We start from the raw sequence: 22,922 nt of genomic DNA on the forward strand, positions 1-22,922 counted from the left end.
AGTCCACCCCCCCCCCCCCCGACACTCAACGCCATCCAACCTCTGAAAGAGTACCGTTCATGATACCCAAGAGTTGTACACCACCCCCCCCCCCTCCCCCCTCCCCCGCCCCCTCCTCCCCCCCAGGTCTCCAGTCCTCCCGTCCACTGCCTCTTGTAAAACTCCTCCCCCCAACCTCGGTTCCTTCCCCCCAACTTTCCACCCCGGCTAGACCACTCGGACCCTGTTCTGCCAGGCTCCGATGGCCACAGCCCCTCCCCCCACCTTACTCCCGTTCACTGGCCGGCTTAAACCGGCCAACGTGGAGGCCCCCGCCCGGGTCCCTTTCCCCCTTGCCCGGCCCCAGGAAAGCCCAGAAATCCCCTTTTAGCACACAAACCCCGCATATCCTCCTACACCCCAAAGAGCCCTCATTTCGAGTGAAAATCCCATCACTTCCCTTGTCCAAATATATACAACATTGGCTCCTTTAGCCCATACACCCGCACTCAGTGCAACAAAAAAGAAGAAAATACAGTCATGAGGTTACATCGGCACATGGCCATTCCTCAGTTTGTCAGTTCTGCCACAGTCCTTCTGCCTTCGCAAACTCCTCCGCTGCTTCCGCCGTTCCAAAATAAAAGACCCTGAGCTTGTACGTCACCCTCAGCTTCGCTGAATATACAATGCCGCACTGCACCGTGCGAATGTACAGTGCCTTCCTCACCCGGTTGAAGGCAGCCCGCCTCCTCGCCAGCTCCACCGTAAAGACCTGGTATACACGTACACCAGCTCCAGCCCACTGCACCACCCGCTTCTGCTTGGCCCAGCTCAGGACTTTCTCCTTCACACTGTACCTACGGAAGCACAGAGTCACTACCCTTGGCGGCTCACTCACCTTTGGTACAGGCCTCCACGACCGATGAGCCCGATCCAGTTCATATCGGGAGGGATCCTCCCCCTCCCCCAATAGTTTTGCCAGCATCGCGGCAAAATACTCAGTCAGCCTCGGTCCTTCAACTCCTTCGGGCAGCCCCACAATCCTCAAATTCTGTCGCCTGGATCTATTTTCCAGGTCTTCCATTTTTCCTCGCAGATCCTTGTTAATGTCCATCACCTTCCGCATCTCTTTCCCCATCAAGGTAAGTTGATTACCGTGCTGCAATAACGTCTCCTCCACTTCCTTCAGCGCCTCCCCTTGCTCTCGCACCTCCGCCACTGCGCTCGCCACCGCCTTCGTCACCGGGGAAATCGCCTCCACCACCAGCACATTCAAAACCTCTCTCATCTCCTTCCTCATTGTCTCCATGTATTTTGTAAACTGCCTTTCGAATTCCGCAGCCATCACCTTAGTTATTTCTTCAGCCGTAAGCGATGCGGTCTCCCCTGGTGCTCCAGCCTCCATTTTTCTTGGTGACCCCGCAGTGACCTTTCCACTCCCCGACGGACTTTCAGCTGTTTTCTTTATGGAAGTTTTTTTGCTCACCCTCGACATTTTTCTCCACTGTGCCTTCACTCTGCCGCGTCTGTGCCTTCTCCCTGCTTTTGCCACCTCCGTGGACCCTGGGACCGGGCTTAAAGCCCCGAAAATGCCGTTCCCGAACAGGAGCCCTCCATTGTGCGGCCGCCTCCTGCCCGCCATCACCGGAAGTCCACCCAGATAAGTCTTAAAGGTCGCTGACGTATCTGCCTCAAAGGTTGCTAACGTATCTGGAAGTTCATTCCAGGCCACCGCCACCCTCAGTGTAAAAAAACTTCCCCCGCTCATCTCCACTGAATCTTTCCCCCCCTACCTTGAACTTGTGCCCCCTTGTAATTGTCATTTCTGCTCTGGGAAAAAAGCCTCCAACTGTTCACTCTATCTATACCCCTAATAATTTTATAAACATCTATCAGGTCGCCGCTCAGCCTCCGTCTCTCTAGGGAGAACAATCCCAGTTTATTCAATTGCTCCTCACAGCTAATACCCTCCATACCAGGCAACATCCTGGTAAGCCTTTTCTCTACTCTCTCCAAAGCCTCCACGTCCTTCTGGTAGTGTGGTGACCAGAATTGGACACAGTATTCCAAATGTGGCCTAATCAACATTCTATATAATTGTGACATAATTTCCGAGCTTTTATACTCGATACCCCGTCCTATGAAGGCAAGCATGCCATATGCTTTCTTTACCACCATTTCCACCAGTGCTGCCAATTTTAAGGGTCTGTGGGCCTGCCCGCCCAGATCTCTCTGTGTCTCTCTGCTCCTGATGGTTCTGCCATAATGATCATCCTTCGTCCTGTTGGGGAGTACTGTTGTATGTGCTCAGTGGGGAGCACCCTTGTGAGTGAACCGTGAGCGTTAAGGGTTCAAGCCCCACTCCAAGTTTAGTTCCGTTAATTAATCTTGAACTTTTTACTGTCCCAAGTGCACCGTTTTCACATTTTAAAATCTAATCTTCTTCACAGATAACCAAATACACTCTTCGCGCGCTCAAGTAGCCATCAAAATCCGGGACATCAATGACAATGCACCAGAATTTGCGGAACCTTATGAAGTAGAAATGTGCGAAAATGCTAACGCAGGAAAGGTGAGTATCAGTGGGCAATTTCAAATATTCTGGTTGGATTTCACAGGATTATTGAGTGATTCGAAATGGCTGGAAAGTCTTCACAGAAACATGGAAAATATGAACAGGAGTAGAACATTTGGTCCTTTGAACTGGCTTCACTATTCAATATGATCTTAGTTGCTCCTCTTTCACAACGCCATACTCCTGCGTTCTCTCCAGACCTCCTGATACCTTTCGAGTCTAAAAATCTATTTCCTTCTTAAATATATTCAGTGACTTTGCCTCCACAGCTTTTAGTGGTAGATAATGCCACAGGTTCACCACCCGCTGAGTGAAGAAATCTCTCTCCATCTCAATCCTGAATGGCCGACGCCCTATCCTGAAGCTGTGACTCTTTGTTCTAGAGTCTTTGTTCTGCACACAATACTCCAGATGTGGTCTCACTGAGGCCCTGTACAGCTGCAGTAAGACATCCCTGCTCCTGTTTTCAAGTCCTCTTCTAATGAAGGCCAACCAACCATTTGCCTTCTTAACTGTCTGCTGTATCTGCATGCTTGCTATCAGTGACTGGTGTACAAAGACACACAGGTTCCTTTGTACATCAACATTCCCAATCGGTCACCATTTGAATAATACTCTGCCATTCTGCTTTTCCGATCGAGGTCGATAACTTCACTTTTATCCACATTAAACTGTATCTGCCAGGTGTTTTCCCATTCACTCAACTTGTCTAAATCACCTTGAAGCCTTTTAAACATCCTCCTCACAGCTCACAGCTCACAGTCCCATCAAGCGTGGTGTCATCAGCGAACTTGGAAATATTGGGTGAGATTCTCTGCTCCCCCAGCCACCTGTTTCTCAGCAGCGCACCGTTCGCTGGCAGCGGGATTCGATCTTCCCGCCACTTGCCAGTGGGATTTCCCATTGTAACCATCCCAGGTCGCCACAAAACCAGCTGGGGGGGCTGCGCTCCCGGTGGGGATATTGAATCGCGACGAGCGGTAAATTCCGACCATTATCTCTGGTTCCCTCGTCCAAATCATTACATTGGGAATAGCTGGGGTCCAAGCACTGATCCCTGAGGGACCCCACTAGTCGCCGCCTGCCACTTCAAAAAAAACCATTTAAAACCCATTTATTCCGACTCTCTGCTTCTTGTCTGCTCACCGATTCTCAATCCACACCAATATATTACCCCCAATCCCATACGCTTCAGAATCGACAGAATTTTGGAAGATGGCAATCAATGCGTCCACTATTTCCATGGTCACTTCCTTTAGTACCCTTGGATATAGATTCTGAGGCCAATTTATCGGCTCTCAGTCCCATTGATTTCTGTTATTTATTTAGTCATACATCAATTGCTCCTTCTCCCTGGTGTTACAACACTCTGGGCTAAAGCACGGGCAATTCCAGCCCCACTTGACCCGGAGTCGCGACACAAATGACTTAACCAATACTTCTTAGAAAAATATTCAAGCCAATTACACTCACCAGGTTTGTAAGCGTAAACACAATTACTGTTTTTTTTATTGTGAGAACTACAATGAAATGTGCAGCAAATACAACTGGTTAACTATTATCTAATTCCTACTTACCCGCTTTAATCCCCCCCCCCCCCCCCCCCGCCCTCCACACACAAACACATAAGACTGGCAAATAAAGAGGGGAGGTGATGGGTTTAAAATAAAACATAAGTAAAAGGACAGAAAAGAGTCTTTGCTTCAGATGGTGGTGTTCCTCGCACCTTACTCCTCTTCAAACGTTACTTTCAATTTGAGGTTTTACTGCCGATTCCTTCAGGTCTCTGTAGTTTTAGGAATACTAGCACTCACAGCCATTCTGGGGAGAGAGAGAGTCCTGGACCTTCTTTGCAGCTTGCAGTTGTATTCCTGTCGATTCAGTCATCCAGGTTCTCTGCAGCTTCAATAACACAGCACTCAAAGCCTTTCTATAGAGGGCGGGAAAGCACGTCCTTGTCTTTCTGTGTCCAGGAGTCAAACCTAAACTTCTTGGGGCTCTGAGAACCATCCCACTGGAATAGGATCCAAACACCACCTGTTACCAGGCGGAGTATGGCCTTTAAGCCAATTCATTGGCCACTAGCCGTTCAGTCAATTCAAGTCCCAACCCAACTCTCTGTCTGAAGCTCCTGTTCAAACTAGCAGAGACTAGCAGTGTTCTCTCCTGTAACTTCTGAATTCCTCATTCTCCACTGCTTGACTTCAAGACACATGTCCATTAATCACCCATGGATCAAAAATGAAAACGGCAAAATAAAAGAAAGGGGGAAAAAAGGAGTAAGCAGGAAGGACCCTTACACCGGAACCTTGGTTTCCTCGCAATTCTGGGACCTTGCATGTGTCTTCCTGCAAGACCATTGAACCAAAGTAGTTGTTTAGTTGCTCTGCCAGGGCCTTGTTCTCTCTTAGAAATTTTCCTGTTTTGGACTACAAAGGACCTACATTTGTCTTCACTAATCTTTTTAAAATCTTTTTACATACTTTTCAAAGCTTTTAAAGACAGGACAATGGAGAGTTAATGGTTTCTAAACTCACATCTTTTGGGAGTTTTAATGAGGTGCCTGTGTTCAATTATGTTGTTGCTATGGTGACCATCTAATCTACAGACCAAAGTTAAAGGTCACACATAAGCTGTCTTCAGAATGGGAACAGTGAGTGTTCATTGATCCCGATTTCTGAGCACTGATTAGATGTTATCTCCCTCGTTCCCTCCTATCAGCTCATCCAGACAATTAAGGCTGTGGACAAGGATGAAAACGCAAATGGACCGCGGTTGACTTTCAGCATGGCTCCGAATACAAATTTCACAATAGTACAGAACACAGGTAAGGTGCTGGTCTCCCTGAGGGTGTGCCTAAAATAACAACTTCCATTTTTTTTAATGAACATTCTATTGAGATATTTTTGGTACAGTAACAACAACAAAATAAATAATATACATGAAACCATAAACATAGTGCAAAAGCCATTTACCTCTCGTACAGGTCCCATCCTTATTAAAGCCCTACTCTAATCTAAACTACTCCCTCCCCCCCCCGTCTGCTGACGATTAATTTCCCGCAAAGAAGTTGAACGGTTGCCCCCTCCGTGCGAACCCTAACAGTGACCCTCTCAAGGCAAACATGATTTTCTCCAAACAGAGAAAGCTAGCCATGTCCAATAGCCAGCTCTCCGACTTCGGGGGCTTTGAGTTCCACCATGCTAATAGTATCCATCTCCGGGCTATCAGGGAAGCAAAGGCCAGAACGTCTGCCTCTTTCTCCTCCTGGATTCCCGGGTCTTCCGACACCCCTAAAATCGCCACCTCTGGACTCAGCGTTACCCTTGTTTTTAACACCAAGAACATGACGACAGCAAACCCCTGCCAAAAGCTTATTAGCGTGAGCAATTATTTGGCAACGGGCCACTTAAGGGGATCATACAGGCCGGTGATCAAAAGCTCGGTCAGAGAGAAAGGTTTTAAAGAGAGCATTAATTGTGGAGAGAGTGAGGTGAGTCATTTCGGGGGTGAATTCCAGAATGTTGGGCTTAGATAACCTGAAGCATGGCCACCAGTGGTGGAGGGATTCAAATTTGGGATCCTCGGAAAGATATCAGCACCCGTAGTAATTTGCTTTTATCTTACGCAAAATAGATTACTCAGCTCAACAAGCCTGTCCTGCGTGCTCCACAGACGCCCCCTCGCAATATCCCACCCCATCAACATATTCTTCTTGCCCTTCATCCCTCATTTAGCCAACCTCCCCTCGGCATGCAGCGGTGGGGCTGGATGGGGACCAGTGATACGTGACGATTGGCATAGAGGTTGTGGACAGAAAGACACACTGCTTCTCTTAGTTCTGCCATTAACACATTCAGATCTTTTTATGCCATTATCAGCACCCTGCTTCGCCTTAATCATCACCATTTACATTCCCTTGTCTTTCTGTCCACAAATACTATCCACAGTGTACAGCACTGCTGCCTCACAGCGCCAGGGACCCAATTTCAATTCTGGCCTTGGGTCACTGTCTGTATGGAGCTTGTACGTTCTCCTCATGTCTGCTTGGGTTTCCCCCCCACAGTCTAAAGATGTGCAGGTTAGGTGGATTGACCATGCTAATTTGTACCTTAGTGCCCAGGAATGTGCAGTTTGGGTAACAGGGATAGAACGGGGTGGATGGGGTAGTGGACATGGGTAGAATGCTCTTTCTAAGGGTTGGTGTGGACTCAACGGGCCGAATGGCCTCCTTCTGCACTGTAGGGATTCTAAGCGATAATTCTAAGAAATACTTTGTCAACCCCCACCTATCGCTGGCTCTCTATCCAGCCCCACTGCCCCTCCCCCCACAACAGTATAAATCTGACCCTGGGTGGGATTCTCTCAGCCCATGCCGGTTTGGAGAATCACCGGGCCGGGCAATTCGCGCGAGGCCGCCCCGACGCCAGTCCGTCGATTCTCCGGTGACCGGCGCGGGATGGGCTGAGTGGCCGCCAAAAAAGCCCGAGTCCCGAATCGCTCCAGTGCCGTGCTGGCCCCCTGTAGGGCAGAGGATCGTTACACTTAGTGGTCCGATGACGCCATCGTAAAACTCCAGTTGTTATGACGGCGTCAACACTCTGCCGTCAGAAGGGAGAATCCCGCCCCCCTGTTTCCAGTTCTCTCCTGCTTTGACAAAGAGTCATCCAGACTCGAAACGTCTCACTCCACAGATGCTGTCAGACCTGCTGAGATTGTCCTGTGTTTTCTCTTTGCCCCAGGAGGTTCTCCCTTGTGTGTGAATCTTAAACCAGGGATGACAGGCTGGATTCTCCCAAAATGGGAGTGTGTCCCACGCTGGCATAAAAACGCAAGTTTTACTCCAGAGAGTTTAGGAAAAAAAATCAACTAATTCAATGCCCTGCAGGGGGCGAGCAGGGACCCTGAGTAATTCACGCACTCTAGCTGTGGATATGGGCCCCCGCACTTCCTGTTCGGACTCCGCTCATGCGCACGGCCACGGCCTTCAGCGGCCGCGCTGAGCTCCCCCGCCCCTTGGCCAATCCCCCCCACCCCCGACCACGCCAGCATCCCGACCGGCAATACGAGGTTAGTTCCACGCCGTTGGTAACTCGACAGGCTGGAGGCGGAGGATCGCTGAGCGGGCCTCTGTCAATGGGCCCCCAGCCGAGCGGCGTACTCCGCGATCACGCCGATTCTCGGGTGCCGGAGAATCGCCGGACAGGCACTGGGCCCAGATTTCGGTGTGAAAGTGGATCCTCCGCCCTCGCGCCGAACCCGAATTCGGCACGGTGCTGTGGAGAATCCCAGCCCCACAAGTTTCAGGTTAAGGGCTCTTCCATTGATTCTGGAAGTGAGAAGGGATTTCGTTTCCTCAAGGGTAATCTTTGGAATTCTCCACCCTCGCGAGCAATAGAGTCTGAGTCATTGATGGACCGAATGGCCTCCTTCTGCGCCGTATCAATTCTGTGCTGCGTTAAACAGGTTTCTGACCTCTGAGGGAGATACGGGTTATGGAGAGCAGGCGGGAAAGCAGAGTTGAGGCCATGTTCAGAATAGCGACGATTGTATTGAATGGCGAAACAGGCGGAAGGAGCAGAATGGCCGGCTCCTGTTCCTGTTTCTTACATTCTGTGGCAGTGAGCTCCACGTTCTCACCACACCCTGAATAAAGATGCTTTTCCTGAATTCCAGATATGATTTCTTGCATTCCTGCCCTCCTTTCGGTTCAGACTCCCCACAAGTGGAAGCATCTATGTCTGCCTCATCAAATCCCTTTTAAAAAAAAATATTTTTATTCTCCTCCTTTTTCACATTTTCTCCCAAATTTACACCCAACAATAAACAATAATCAGTAACGAATATAATGTCAATCCCCATATCGATAACAACGATCCCATCCTCCCACCAAACCCCAGACATTGGCCCTCATGTTAACATAAACAAATGACAAAAAGGAATCAGGAAGCACCCATAGTCACCATTAACACACACAGTCCCCTTTCCCCCAACCCTCCCAGCCGCGCCCCCCCCCCCAACTAATGTTCAATGTAATCCAATTCTCGAAAGTGCATAATGAATAACGCCCGTGAATTGTAGAACCCCTCCATCCTTCCCCTCAGTTCAAATTTGACCTTTTCAAGCACCAAGAATTCCAGCAGGTCCCCCCGCCACGCCAGGGCACAGGGTGGGGAGGTTGATCTCCCAACCAGCGAGCGACCAACGAGGCAAAGGTTACAACATCTCTCTCCGTGCTCGCTTCCAACCCCAGCCGATCCGATTTGCCGAATATGGCCTCCCGAGGGCCCAGGTCCAGTGCACTAATTTGCAGATCATCCTAAAAACCTTCTTCCAGTAATCTTCCAGCTTTGGACAGGACCAAAACATATGAACGTGGTTTGCGGGGTCCCCCCCCCCCCCCCCCCCCCCACCGCAACGTCCACACACATCTCCCCCCGCCCCCCCCCCCCCCCCCCCGCAACGTCCACACACATCTTCTACCCCCTGAAAGAGTCGGCTCATCCTCGCCCTTGTGAGGTGCGCTCTATACATCACCTTCAGCTGTATCAGCCCCAACCTCGCGCACAAGTTGGAGGCATTCATCCTCCGGAGCATCTCACACCACAACCCCTCCTCCATACCCTCTCGCAACTCTATCAAATCCCTGTTTTAATGTTTTTAAGACCCTCTTCGGTCACTGGCTCTGTGTTCCCTTCTTCAGCTGTAAGATTCCAGCCGGTTCAGTCTTTCCGATTAACTGCACCCTCAGGAACAGTACTGCATGAGGAACAGTAAAGATTGCCCCGGATGAGGTCATTTATTTCAGGACAGACAAGGGGTGGGGCTTCGTAGTATGTCGGACTCGGTTGCACTCTGATCAGTAACTGCGCCATCAGGCTGGCTAGAAGCTAACCATTTATCACCTCAATCTCAGAGAGAATTATCTGCTTCTCTATTTCATTCCCCAGTGACCTGTGACCTTGTCTTTAATCATGAGCATCTCAGAGACTAATTAGAAAGAAGGTATTCTGATCATTACTTGACACTATTATCACAAGTGATTGGGAGCTAATAAATATTTAATGGCATTCATTTGGAATGGCCAGTATCACACAATGATCTGATAAGGAGCTTCCCAATCAATGTGAAGCAATCAAGAAAATAGGACCTCAGAGATGCCCGTATCTCTGACTTCTGTATTTATCAGCAGCGCAGGAACACAAGATGTCAGAACGGCAAAGTCTGCAGAGAAATCTGACAGGGTGGACAGAGGCATCGTTTTTATTAGCGTTCGATAAAAGAGGATAGTCTCGTCCATTTGTTGGCCAGCCCAGTCTGAACTCAAATACGTTTTTCATCAAAGAGCTTATCTTAGTGAATGTGAAGCTTCCTCAGGCACGATCGTTATTGAAAGCGGGAATGGTTAGGCTGAGGGTTGGTGGACGTAAAGCCTTGGTGAGTTCTACGGAAGGGCTGCTTGATTGAGTCTGCCTTAGAATCTAAAGGTGGATGTCTCTGAATCTCTTTCTGGACAGTCCTGCCATGTGTAGGGCGGAGCTCGATCACGGAGCTCTCTGAAGGTTAACATCCAGTAGATAGTTGTGACTGTTGTATAACTCCCCCTATTGTATGGGCTGTAGCGATCAAACCCTCCCATTGTAGAGGACTGTACCTGCTCTTGGCTGGTGCAGAGATTGGCAATGCAATAGAAGGAATGTTACTGAATCCTCCTGCGGTTATCCCCAAGGGAAGAGCTCGGAATATATAAAAGTAACAACTGAGAAATAAAGACCAGGAAGGTCCAGAACCAATCCTGGTCTGTTCAGTTGGCAGATAAAGATTCATGAGCGGCATGACTGCATTTGATCACTGTTGGACAGTGTTGACATGCGGATGTGAGTTGATCATACATAATGCACGATGCATGCTTTTTATTACCCTTCCATGATCATATTCCCATGCTATCCCGCATAATTCTTGATGCTCTCCATGTGCAGTAACAGGACGGCATGGTAGCACAGTGGTTAGCACTGTTGCTTCACAGTGCCAGGGTTCCAGGTTCGATTCCCGGTTTGGGTCACTGTCTGTGCGGAGTCTGCGCGTCCTGCCTGTGTCTGCATGGGTTTCCTCCGGGTGCTCTGGTTTCCTCCCACAATTCCCGAAAGACGTTCTGTTAGGTGAATTGGACATTCTGAATTCTCCCTCCGTGCAGTGGAGTGTGGCAACTAGGGGATTTTCACAGTAACTTCATTGCAGTGTTAATGTAAACCTACTTGTGACAATAATAAAGATAATTATTATTATCCAATTCCTACTGTCCCTTGATCTGATCCCACCTCCACATTCTGCCTCTCTCATATCCCACTCTTTCAGCCCTGTGTCTATCCCGTGTCCTCTACCCCGCCCCTATCGCACCTCCTCACTCTGTGTCTTGTGCCCATCCATGCCCGCCTGTCCTGTTCCTATTCTCTGCCCTACTCCTATCGCTGCCCCTCTCTCTCTGCCCTGTTCAGGTCCACCATCCTCCTCCTCAGCACAATCCCTCATTCGTGTCTCAATTTACAGTATCAAGGGCTCTTTGCAAAGCTTTGATATCCAAAGCCATCACTACACTTTTAACAAACCTACAGTTCTAACAGTCCCCATTTCTAAACCCTCCATATTAATAGCTACACAAGGAGATGACATATCATTGCAGTGTAAGAATGATGACATTTCCTGCCCTTATTAAAGAGCTTATTGCATTATACATGTTGTGCTACTGGAGATCGCATTGGGCAAAGAAGTTGAAAGTTAATGAGATGCTTTCACAATGTGTGAGATTTATTCACCTCCTCCTCCTGTTGAATATTTATGGCGATGCTTTATAAAAAAATGATTATAATCGTGGGAGAAAAATAGCTGTTGTAAGTACATTTAAATTTGGGAATCAATCCTACTGAAACTCAAACCATGTCTCACACACTCATCATTTGGAGAGCAGTAACAGAAAAGATTTTCGATTTTGGTTTTGGGGCAAAGTGAAGTTTACCCATAAGAGGGGACAAGCACCAGAGGCACTTGGTTTATTTAGTGTGTGTGTGTTTGTATTTCACACTTGGAGTACAGTGTTCAATTCTGGTTGCCACACTACCAGAAGGATGTGGAGGCTTTAGAGAGGGTGCAGAGGAGATTTACCAGGATGTTGCCTGGTATGGAGGGCATTAGCTATGAGGAGCGGTTGAATAAACTCGGTCTGTTCTCACTGGAACGAAGGAGGTTGAGGGGCGACCTGATAGAGGTCTACAAAATTATGAGGGGCATAGACAGAGTGGATAGTCAGAGGCTTTTTCCCAGGGTAGAGGGGTCAATTACTAGGGGGCATAGGTTAAAGGTGCGAGGGGCAAGGTTTAGAGTAGATGTACGAGGCAAGTTTTTTACACAGAGGGTAGTGGGTGCCTGGAACTCGCTACCGGAGGAGGTGGTGGAAGCAGGGACGATAGTGACATTTAAGGGGCATCTTGACAAATACATGAATAGGATGGGAATAGAGGGATACGGACCCAGGAAGTGTAGAAGATTGTAGTTTAGTCGGGCAGCATGGTCGGCACGGGCTTGGAGGGCCGAAGGGCCTGTTCCTGTGCTGTCCATTTCTTTGTTCTTTGTTCTTTATTGGAGGTTAACGAAGGTGAATACGTTCTCTGAAATAGAGAATTTATTGGTGGTGGCCTAATTTAAACTTTTGAGATTATGTTCAAGCTGATCGGGGCTATTCGTTCACTAAAATGACGAGAGCTCGAATGGCGGAGACGTCTGGAGGGCGATCGTTTTTACAGAGTGACTAAGTGTAATGTCCCTCAAGCCAAAAGCTCCTGGCTGGCAATTGGGCAATTGGCTTCCATCTGAGCTGTATGGGGTTTCCCACCCTGCCAGCTAAAATATTGGTGGGGATCATGGCTGCCTCTCAGAGTGGAGTGTTAATTGCCCCGAGACGGAATTTCTGCCTCACACTCGGGAGGAGCTCCTGCCTCATGGACCAGTCAGCTCTGCCCTCCCAGCAGCCCCTCTGCGAGCGGTGGCCACTGCCGGTACTGCGAACAGTCCCATTGGGGGTCGGTGCCGGGGTCCACAGGACTCGAGAAGTCCGAACGGGGATGAGAGAGGGGGCTCTGGATGGGGGTGGGGATGGGGGTTATGCTGGCAAAGTAAGGCAGGGACAGAACACCTTGCTTTGGGTGGGGTGGGGGGGGGGGGGGGGGGCAGACTTTGGGTCGGTGTGGGGGGAGGGGAGTGCCCAATCTGGAAAAGGGTGGGACATTGGGGAGAACATCCCCGTCCCTCGTTCCCCGGTCTTCTTCAGAATGAAGCCATGAGGTCTTTCATACCCACTGGCGAGGACAGGCAGGCACTCAGATTAGGAAGAACCGTGGGCAGTGCGGCACTCTCTCAGTACCATCCTGGAATATCATCCAAGGTTTCTTTGATGCCGAGGCAAACGTCCTCCAAACCCAGCCACAGACCGCTCCAGTGGTGGAATTCCACTTTGACAATGGAGTGGGGGTGGGAGATGGAGAGTAACCATCAAGCCACAAACAGCTGAGTATTTATCATCGGAGACCACCTGGTTATAATGGTCACTTACAATCCCTGTGACCCAGAACAAATGGTTTCGGGCACTTTACTGATATATCCTCCAATTCATTAAATCTGCCATGTGATTGATGACTCTGGATAGAGTCGTTAACCTTGCTGCCTTGCTGTGGAACACTTTGGTTAATGTTCCGACGCTTTAGCTCAGCAATCTCCCAGCTCCATGAAGGGGTGAAGGAGGCCTGAGCTGATGTTTCACACTCCAGCCTTTCATAGACCTTTGTCTGTGCATGAAGACTGCCTTGCACCTGCCCCATGGGTGCTCATTATCCACACATTTCAATACACCATTTATTTTTTTCGCTCTCTTTCTCCGATTCTCTCTGTTGCTGGGCTGGGGGCATTGCAGAGCAGTGGCACACAGTTCCCTGCCCTGAATTGCCATCCTTCGTGCTGGAATTCTGAGTAGTGAGTGCCAGTGGGGTGCTCAGCTCCGGTTGTTGCTGGAGGGAGGGGAGGGTGGGGGTCACTGCAGCTAGGTCTCATCTGAAAGGACATGTAATGTGAAACATTCTGCAACAGCACCGAGCAATTGGCTACAAGGACCGTGTGGCTTCAGCAGCTCCTGGGTAACGAAAGCCGCTCGTAACCAGTTGCGTTCCATTTCCTCTTTGTACTTCCTACTCTTCAGAATTCCAAGACCCACAAATTGTGAGACTCCCGCAACTCCAGCTTCCCCAACTCTCTGATGACAAATGGACTGTTAAACGTTGCCTGGAAGCAATTACTTGGCTGTTTAAAAATTTTTTTTACTTGGGCCTTCCAGCATAAGTGCCGTTCCTGCGCAATGTCAGTCTTTCAACAGAAAACAATTCCATCCTCCCCCCACCCCCCTGTTGCTCTCTTTATTTGGTTCTAAATATGGTGGTCAATATGGTCACCTTCATTAATCCTAATTACGTTTGCTTTAGAGTCGCCAGGTATCTTTCGATACCGCCACCAAGGTTCAAACCCGAATACTGATCAAAGAGCCGATACAACAGTTAGTTAGTTCAAAGTCAATATTATTTATTTACACACACAGTACTATCGACTCATGCACAAAGTACTACAAACTAAACTATCTCTAACGCTAACGCCTATACTTAGCTTCGGGTGCCCACTCAGTCAGAGGAACAATGGCCGTTGTTCGGATCTGAGGCTGCTGGGGTCGAAGTGGTACAAGAGAACAGCTAATGTCGTCCGTCTGGTAGCGAGCGTTGACCTTGGACTTGCTTCTGGTGTAGCTGGTGGAAGGATCTCTCCGCTTTGAGAGCCGATTCCAAGAGAGCGATTCTCTCCTGGGGCCTTCTTCTTATGAAAGGGCTTTGCGCGCTTTTGGGCGAGCCTTGAACTTGGCCCCAATCAATTGGGCTGTATCTTGATCACTCGTATTGATCTTGACCAATAAAGGGGTGGGTGCCCTGATGGCTGGGCGTGTCCTAGGTGGCCATTGGCCTGGATTTGTTTGTGCTTTCGGTTTGGGGAACTGGCGCCGTGAGGTCTGGAGCCAGATCGGTTACTTGAGTATCTCCCTTTGTTCCCGGAGGTGGGCCATCAATATGCTAATAGACCTACAGTTTCAGTCTCGTCTGAGAGCTGCGGTCCCAATACATGTACAAGCTCTGTGCCTGCTTGTTTTCTTAGCATTGTCTATAGTTCCCTGCAGTCTTTGCAAACATCCATTTTGTATTGTGGAAGTGGCCATCCCAGATGGCTACCCCCCCCCCCCCCCCAACCCTCCACACCCCCTCCCCCGACTCCTGTTGCTTCACCTCTGGGGTGGGTGCTGATTACAGAACAACACAGAGCAGGGTGGGTTTGAGGGGCAGAATTGCCTCCTCCTGCTCCTGATTCTTACGTAGAAGAAGCCATGGGCGGCATGATATTGCAGTGGTTAGCACTGTTGCTTCACAGCGCCAGGTTCCCAGGTCCCATTCCCGGCTAGGGTCACTGTCTGTGCTGAATCAGACACGTTCTCCCCGTGTCTGCATGGGTTTCTTCCATCTGCTCCGGTTTCCACCCGAAAGACGTGCTTGTTAGGTGAATTGGACATTCTGAATTCTCCCTCTGTGTACCCAAACAAGCGCCGGAAAGTGGCGACGAGGGGATTTTCACAGTAACTTCATTGCAGCGTTAATGTAAGCCTACTTGCGACACCAATAAGTTTCCTCCCACGGTCCAAAGATGTGCAGGTTGGGTGGGGTTATGTGGACAGGGCCGGCGGGCGTGGGCCGAGGTGGGGGTGCTCTTTCGGAGGGAATGTGCATCACCGATGGGCCAAATGGCCGCCTGCTGTGCTGTAGGGATTCTATAAGAAAGTGATTGAGATCGGCGAGGGGCATTCGTTTGAAAATTCCAACTCTAAGATCGGTTAGTAAGAGTATTAAGACAGTTGGGAGGAGGTTAAGTGACTTGAATTAGATAAGACATGATCTACCAAATTGAATGAGGGAGCTGGCTCAAGGGAGTGGATGACCAATTTCTATGTTTCTACAGCTCACCAGGCAGGGTTGTAAATTTGGCAATCTCCCATTAGGAGTCCAGGTTCTATAACCACTGGACGCTGATACTCATTTTGTTGATTGTGCCTTTCTCCTAATGCAGAAGTATTAAGGGATCGTGTCCAATGTTACCTCACTCATCACCACTCTCCCCCTCATATAGGGCACAGTGCTGACATAAAGGTTCGCCGAGGAGCCATGAGCCGGTTGAAACAGGAAGTCTACCACTTGCCGGTGGTCATCTCAGATGGTGGAGTCCCCCCGATGAGCAGCACCAACACCCTCACCATCCAGGTGTGCAGCTGCAGTGCGGATGGGAGTGTGCAGTCCTGCAATGTGGAACCCTTGACACTGCCGGCAGGGCTCAGCACCGGAGCGCTGATCGCCATCCTCACTTGCATCATTATACTTCTCGGTAAGTGGAGGCAGAGAGGTAGAGGTGAAGGAAAATGAAAGTAATGGAGTGAAAGAGAGAGAGAGAGCGAATGAGAAAAAAATCAGAGGGAAAGAAAGGAAGGCGGTAAAAAAAGAATCTCTGGTATTCCCATCGCACTTTCCACAGCCTCAGGACACCCCAGTGAGCTTTACTGCTCTTAAATACACTGGAGGTATAATCACGATTTCTGTGCAGGAAAACACAGCAGTCAGTCTGAACACAGCTAGATCCCATGAAAAACAACGAGATAATGATGACATAATGGGCAGAATCGCCCCCTGCCTGGGTGGGGGGAAGGGGTGCTCACGCAATATTTTACGAATGAACAGGTGGCTGACCCTCAGGGGTCGAGGGTTGAGAGTGTGGCTCAAGTCTGCGGGGCGTTCGCAATGTCTATGGCCTTTCAAATTGGCGCCCCCATCTCTGAGGAGCCGGTTTGGCCACCGAGTTTAGTTTCCAATGACAGAAAATCATTCGAAGTGTTCGATTTACCACTGAGACCAAATTTACCTCAAGACCAAAAATCTGGATCTCACCAGAAAAGCCGACGCGGATCACCCCGCCCAAACCGACACATGGGGCGCGTTTTAACGGGGAAAAAAGAGTCCCGCTTTGGATGCGAGTAGTGGGGTATTTCTCAGAGCCTGCAGTGCCACGAACAACCCTGCCATTGAATGGGAACTTTGTTGTTTTGGCGGCCTCTGCGGGGAACTCCTTGCCGAGGCCACACATACCTGCCAGGGTGCACGGGTGGCAGTCCCAAGGTGCCAGACTGGCAGTGCCAAGTTGCCCAGGTGGCATGAGGTGCCAGGGTACCCCCCTGCCCAGAGCCTGACCAACCGGCGGCCTCTGATCGCCTGGGAGGCCCCCTCAAGGGGTGTTGTGACTGGACCACGTTTGTGGAAACCAGTTCCAAACGAAGCCACGGTGAGGTGTCTCCCAGGCACGGGGTTCGATCGCGGACCTTGGTTTCCTGTGGCGCAGACATATTTAACTGAAGACCAAATCCAGATCGCAACGTCTCATGAGACCTTGTCACATCTCGCGAGGCGACTGAAAGCCTCTCCTGAGATTTAACGGCCTCGCCGCATCACCGAGTCGGGCGCGATGAGGCCGTTCGATCACACACGTAGTCATTGATTGGTTGAACTGCGGCCCAATATCTCGTCTGATAAATGCCAATTCGTGAGTGCAGCACTCCATCGGTCATGCACCGAGTATCAGCCTGGTTTATGTTCTGTGAAGTTGGGCAAGACATTAAAAACTGAACCCCGATGCCTCTCTCAGGTAAACATGAAAAGATCCCACCATACTATTTTGAAGAAGTATACGGGAGTTTGCGCTGGTGTCCAGTGCTCATATTTACCCCTCAACCAACACCGACAAGAACATTTAGATTCTGTGGCCATTATGGTCTTGCTGTTGTGGGATTTTGCTGTATTCAAATCAACTACCACAGTTCCCTACATTACAACCGTGATCGTGCTTCAAGAAATACTGAACTCGCTGTAAAGTGCTGTGGGTCAGGAAAGGAGCTTTGCAAATGCAGGTCCTCTCCTTTCGCTTTCTGCCTCACTCTTCGTGCTTGTGGGCAAATGAGAGTTGAGTCGAGATGAAAATCTTCCCAGTGAACGCAAGTTAAATATACCAAAAATATCTTTCAGAAAATATGTATTGCGAGAAGGCACTCAGGCTGAGCGATGTTTGTGTTGCATTAACATCTTCCCCCTCTGCACCTTCAATGAGGACACCTCAGAATTGCAGAGAGCTGTGGTTTCGACATTTGACCCTCTTTGTGGGGTCAGGTGATCAGTGAGGTGACAAAAAACCAGACTGATTTATTTTGAATTTGCAATGAGTGGATTAACATTTCCTAAGGCTGAGCTTCAGAGGTATCACTTACTCCCGAGACGTGCCATTTGGCGAATAGACACCGAAACCACAAGACCATAGGAAACGGGAGGAGGAGGAGGCCATTCAGCCCATCGAGACTGCTGCATCATTTAATGCGATGATGTTTGGTCTGACTGCGGCCTCAACTTCACACTCCCGCCTGTTCCCCTTAACCCTCGCCGAGCAAAGATCTGCCCGAGTCAGTCTTGAATATATTGAGTGACTTGACCTCAACTGCTCCCTGGGAACAGAATTCCAAAGATTGATGACCGTCTGGGAAAATAAATTCCTCCTCATCTCTGTCTAAAGTGAGAGAGCCCCTATTTATAAATGGTGCAAGGTTCCCCAACCATCCTCTCAGCGTCTGTCCTGTCGAGCCACCTCTCAATCTTATATTTCAATAAGACCTCCTCGCATTCTTCTAAACTCCAATGAGGATCGACCCAACCTGTTCAATCTTTCCGCGTAAGACAAATCCTTACATCCCAGGAATCAACCCAGGGAACCTTCTCCGATCCCCCTCCAGTGCAAGTATATCCCTATGTAAGGAGGAGAGTTAGACATGTAAGGTTGTAAAGATCTCTTCCGAGAAATAACTACTTGTTCCTTTTGTTTTGCGAGGGAGATACAAGCATGCAGACAGTCGGGGTTCCAGACAGATTCTCACCGGTCACGTACCTTTGCCCATGGGTTTCCCGGCGGCATGGGGTGGTTTCAATGGAAAATCCCATTGACAATAATCATAATACTCGCTTATTGTCACAAGTAGGCTTCAATGAAGTTCCTGTGAAAAGCCCCTCGTCGCCACATTCCGGCGCCTGTTCGGGGAGGCTGGTACGGGAATTGAACCCGCGCTGCTGGCCTGCCTTGGTCTGCTTTCAAAGCCAGCGATTTAGCCCAGTGTGCTAAACCAGCCCCGGCTGCTGGCCTTGGTCTGCATTACAAGCCAGCTGTTCAGCCCACTGTGCTAAACAAGCAGCGGGAAGATAGACTCCCGCCACCAGCGAATGGCGCGCCACTGAGAAACATGCGGCGGGTGGACCGGAGAATTCAGCCCAATGCGAAAAATGCGCGACCTGGCTAAAACCCAAACTACAGGCACCATTAGAGATTGGTTTTATCCGCAAACTGTAGAGAGAGATAACCCTCTTTATCAATGGGGTCCGCATGCCTCCTGTGGTAAAATTAGTGTGAAGGGGTCTTCACCAAGTAAACAGGCCAGCATTTAGATACTAATGCAAACTTACATTTCTCTCATGCCTTCTCTCGTTCCCAAGGAGCTTTAAGCGAGTGATCAGGCACTGGGATGGCCACTAACTTAGGGAAAATAATGTGATGAGGTGGGGAGCAGGAGCACAAAAGTGCCCTCATGGTCTTCCTCGTTCGTCCCGGTTGTGGGCCCAGAAATGTCTCTGTTTGTCCCTGGGGACCGACAAACCGATGCACCAATCGGCCTCTGAATTGAGTGCAGGAGGCCTGAATAAAAGGCCACTTGGCCAATCTGGCAGTCACCCCAAAGCCAGAGCGAACAGAACGCGCGCCTTGCCCCCACTATACTGGTCTTACCTGCCTGAATAGAAAAAATGGCAACATCCGTACAGAGAGAAGGCAGGTTAATGCTTCTCAGGTCTCGTGTGAAGTCTGTTGAGTGGTTAGCCAACCACCATGCGTGATGCCAGCGGGAAATCATGCCAGTCCAGAACATGTCTGGACCAAAGTGGCATGCAGAAATTGGGACTCACCTGAAGAAGGCCTGGGGATGCCTCTGGAGTTCGGGATGGAGGCCTCCTCCAACACTGGGACCCCGGAACTTCACAGAAGTGGGTAGGCAGAGCATCTATCAGGCGGATCTTCCAGCTTCAATGTCAGCGAGGAAGCCCATCTTCCAGCCTCGGGCATTCCTTCAGTGGTGGGTCAGTGCGCTGGGCACCTGAAATGACTGCGGGTCGTGCACAATCAAAACTGGCACCCCCCAACCCCCAGATGCATAATTAATGAGGGTGGGATTTTCCCCTTGGCCTGCACAGTGGGAAACCTTCCTCAATCCCACCCCGCCACAGGACTTAGTCCCAGGTGGGAGAATTCTGTTCCATAATACATTTAGCTTGGGCAGGTGTGCGAGAGTGGACAGGCTGGTTTTCTGAACCAGGCTGCTTGAAAGGTAGGATGGGGAGTGCCCATCATTCTGGGTTGCCCCCTGTGCACTGTGGCACCTCCCAAAGATGCAACCCCCCTCCCCACCCATGAACGGTTACTGCCTTATCATCATGTAAGGTGATGTCCCCTTTAAGACCGGGCTTGGAACCCTGGGGACTCCGCCTCTGGCTCCGCCCATCTGTGATCCATACATAAAGGGCTGCCTCATGGGCTGTGTAGCAATCAGCACTTGTCTCAGCTCTAACATAGTTCTTAGTCTAATAAAGCCTTCTTTACAGTTTAACCTTTAAGCTTCGTTAACCTGGCCACCAAACACTCTGCTTCAAACTCCGACCCTTCCCCATCCAAAATGGGGATTTACCTGGATCTTCCTCCTGTGCCTAGTTGGAATCCCAGCAGTGCCCACTACTGAGTCTCATCATTCAAATTGGCCAGCAGCTCTCGAGGGCAAGGACTTCCTCCCGCTGAGATGCAGGAGCCCCTCTCTCACCTATTTAAGGCTGTCCGCAGCGTATTATTGCTGTAGGGGGTGGCTTTGTTTAACGTGGCACCTGACATTTCCTCCTGGGGATGCAGAGTATACAGAACTGCCATCCCTTCCCCCATAAATCTCAACCCAGTACATTTGTTTCCACTTTTATTGAAACACCCAAACTGCTTCCACTGAGAGTGTAGGCATGGGCTATTAATCACTTCAAACTATCTTGTCTCCTCTTCCAGAAATGAAATGTTTTCCTGTTTCTAATACAAACCCCGATGAACCAGAGTTGTCCTCGAAAGGTGAATTTGTGCAATGGTAGGCAACCAATGGGTCGAAATGATAATATATCAATGATTGACATGCAACTACAGTGCATTTGGAACTTGTGAAGCCATTAGTTACAGTACCCTTTACTGAGTCTTCAGCTTGTCAGCTGAGCAGGTTTTTGGGTATGCTACATTTAGCACGTGTGTGAGGGTGCAGTCCGTCGTCTGGGGAAGGTTGTTAAATATTCTTCTTAAGTAAGGCCTCTTCCAAATGGTAACGCATATTTATTTTCCGCCCTCCCCAGTGATCGTGGTTCTGTTTGTGACCTTGAGGCGTCAAAAGAAAGAGCCCTTGATAGTGTTTGAAGAGGAGGACGTGCGGGAGAACATTATCAGCTACGATGATGAAGGAGGAGGGGAGGAGGACACTGAGGCCTTCGATATCGCCACACTGCAGAACCCCGATGGCCTGAATGGCTTCCTCCCGCGGAAGGACATCAAGCCTGAGCTCCAGTACATGCCCAGGCAAGGCTTCTGCACCGCCCCCAACAGCGTAGATGTTGACGACTTCATCAAGGTCAGGCTCCAGGAGGCCGACTGCGACCCCACCGCCCCGCCCTATGACTCCATCCAGATCTACGGCTATGAAGGGAGGGACTCGGTAGCGGGATCCCTCAGCTCTCTCGAATCGGCCACCACAGAATCTGACCTGGACTATGATTACCTCAACAGCTGGGGACCCCGGTTTAAGAGGCTGGCAGAGTTGTATGGATCTAAAGAGACCTGTGAAGAATCTTAACACACAACAGAGCAGCCGAGCCTTAAAATTCTACATCAACCCTTCGAGAGAAATGCCGGACTGGAAATTTGGTGGGATCGAACGGATTTACATCCCTTTTTTTTTCTATTTTTTTTCTTTCCTTTTTTTCCTTTTTTAAAAATATATATATATATGCTCAATTTTATTGAGCGCAGGAACTGATGTCAGTGACTTCATCCTTTCAATGTTGAAGGACGTTTTTATTATTCATTGGTGGATACTGTGAAAGGGGCTCACCCGATGCTGCGCCATTGCTGTTTCCACCTTCCAGTCTCTTGCCCTCTCACTCGCCCACAACATCCAGAACAAAGAAAGAAACGATGAAGCTGGCTTGCCTTCAATCGAACTTCCTGCAGTTTTTCAAAGAAGCTGGGACAGAAATGACTGAACTGTACGATAAAGCTTTGAAGAGTCAGGGAAAAGAAATCAATGGTACGCTATTGGTCGATCAATTGGGGGGGGGGGGGTGGAGAAGAGATGGAAGATCTTTTTCCGCATGTCTTTGTGGCTCGCAAGACACGGGACGTGCCATGAGCAAGACGGACAATAACACAGTTTCAATATTGAGCCTTAAGTCTTGGATTTAGCCGTTGGCTACACTCGTTCTGTTTGCGAGAATATTCCCCGTGGTACAGCTCGCAGCGACATTGAGAGGCACGGGACTAATCTGTCTTTTCAAAACAAAAGAACAAGACCGTATTCATGTTTAAATCTTGTAAACCATTTTTTTTTTTTGCTTTTAAGTATTGTGTTTAATATGTGTCGGGCACAGTCCTGTCCCCATCAAGGTGAGAGAGATGCCTGATTTCTACATCATTTGTATGTGTCAATTTGTACAATCTTAAAAGTTCTTATTTTAGTAAAAAATACATGAAGTCTCAATAATATGACATGCAACAAAATGTTACGGCATCACTATTCTATTTTATGGACATTGTACTGTTGCTTTATAATTGTGCTTCTGGCAGAGAAGCCGGACTTTACAATAAAAGAATTTTTCTACAAGTTGTCATCGATTCTGCGTATTTCTCTGGGTGGATGTCAGGTCAGGGGTGTCTGGCTAGCTCAGTTAGTTAGATGGTTAACATCTGGTTCAATTCACCATTCTGGCTGGGGCAATCTTAGGACCTGTCGCCTCTCCTTGCCCAGTGCCTGATTCAGAATGGTCCACTTCAAACTGTCTAAGAGAGAGAGATGCCTGCAGGCCATTATGGCTAAGAC

At 49.3% G+C, this 22,922-nt stretch overlaps 1 protein-coding gene across 2 annotated transcripts in view; it reads left to right on the forward strand.

Moving 5' to 3' along the window:
* Positions 1-22,706, forward strand: part of cdh11 (cadherin 11, type 2, OB-cadherin (osteoblast)) — a 231,756-nt gene extending 209,050 nt beyond the window's left edge. For both annotated transcript variants that reach the window (XM_072517819.1, XM_072517820.1), the window contains exons 9-12: positions 2,430-2,551; positions 5,276-5,381; positions 15,812-16,063; positions 21,187-22,706. In XM_072517819.1, coding sequence (XP_072373920.1) covers positions 2,430-2,551; positions 5,276-5,381; positions 15,812-16,063; positions 21,187-21,680 — 974 coding nt within the window. In that variant the 3' untranslated portion in view covers positions 21,681-22,706. The remainder of the gene's footprint in view (positions 1-2,429; positions 2,552-5,275; positions 5,382-15,811; positions 16,064-21,186) is intronic.
* The last annotated feature ends 216 nt before the right edge of the window (positions 22,707-22,922 follow it).

The sequence above is a fragment of the Scyliorhinus torazame genome, chromosome 10 (genome assembly GCF_047496885.1).
Source record: "Scyliorhinus torazame isolate Kashiwa2021f chromosome 10, sScyTor2.1, whole genome shotgun sequence".
Taxonomy (NCBI): domain Eukaryota; kingdom Metazoa; phylum Chordata; class Chondrichthyes; order Carcharhiniformes; family Scyliorhinidae; genus Scyliorhinus; species Scyliorhinus torazame.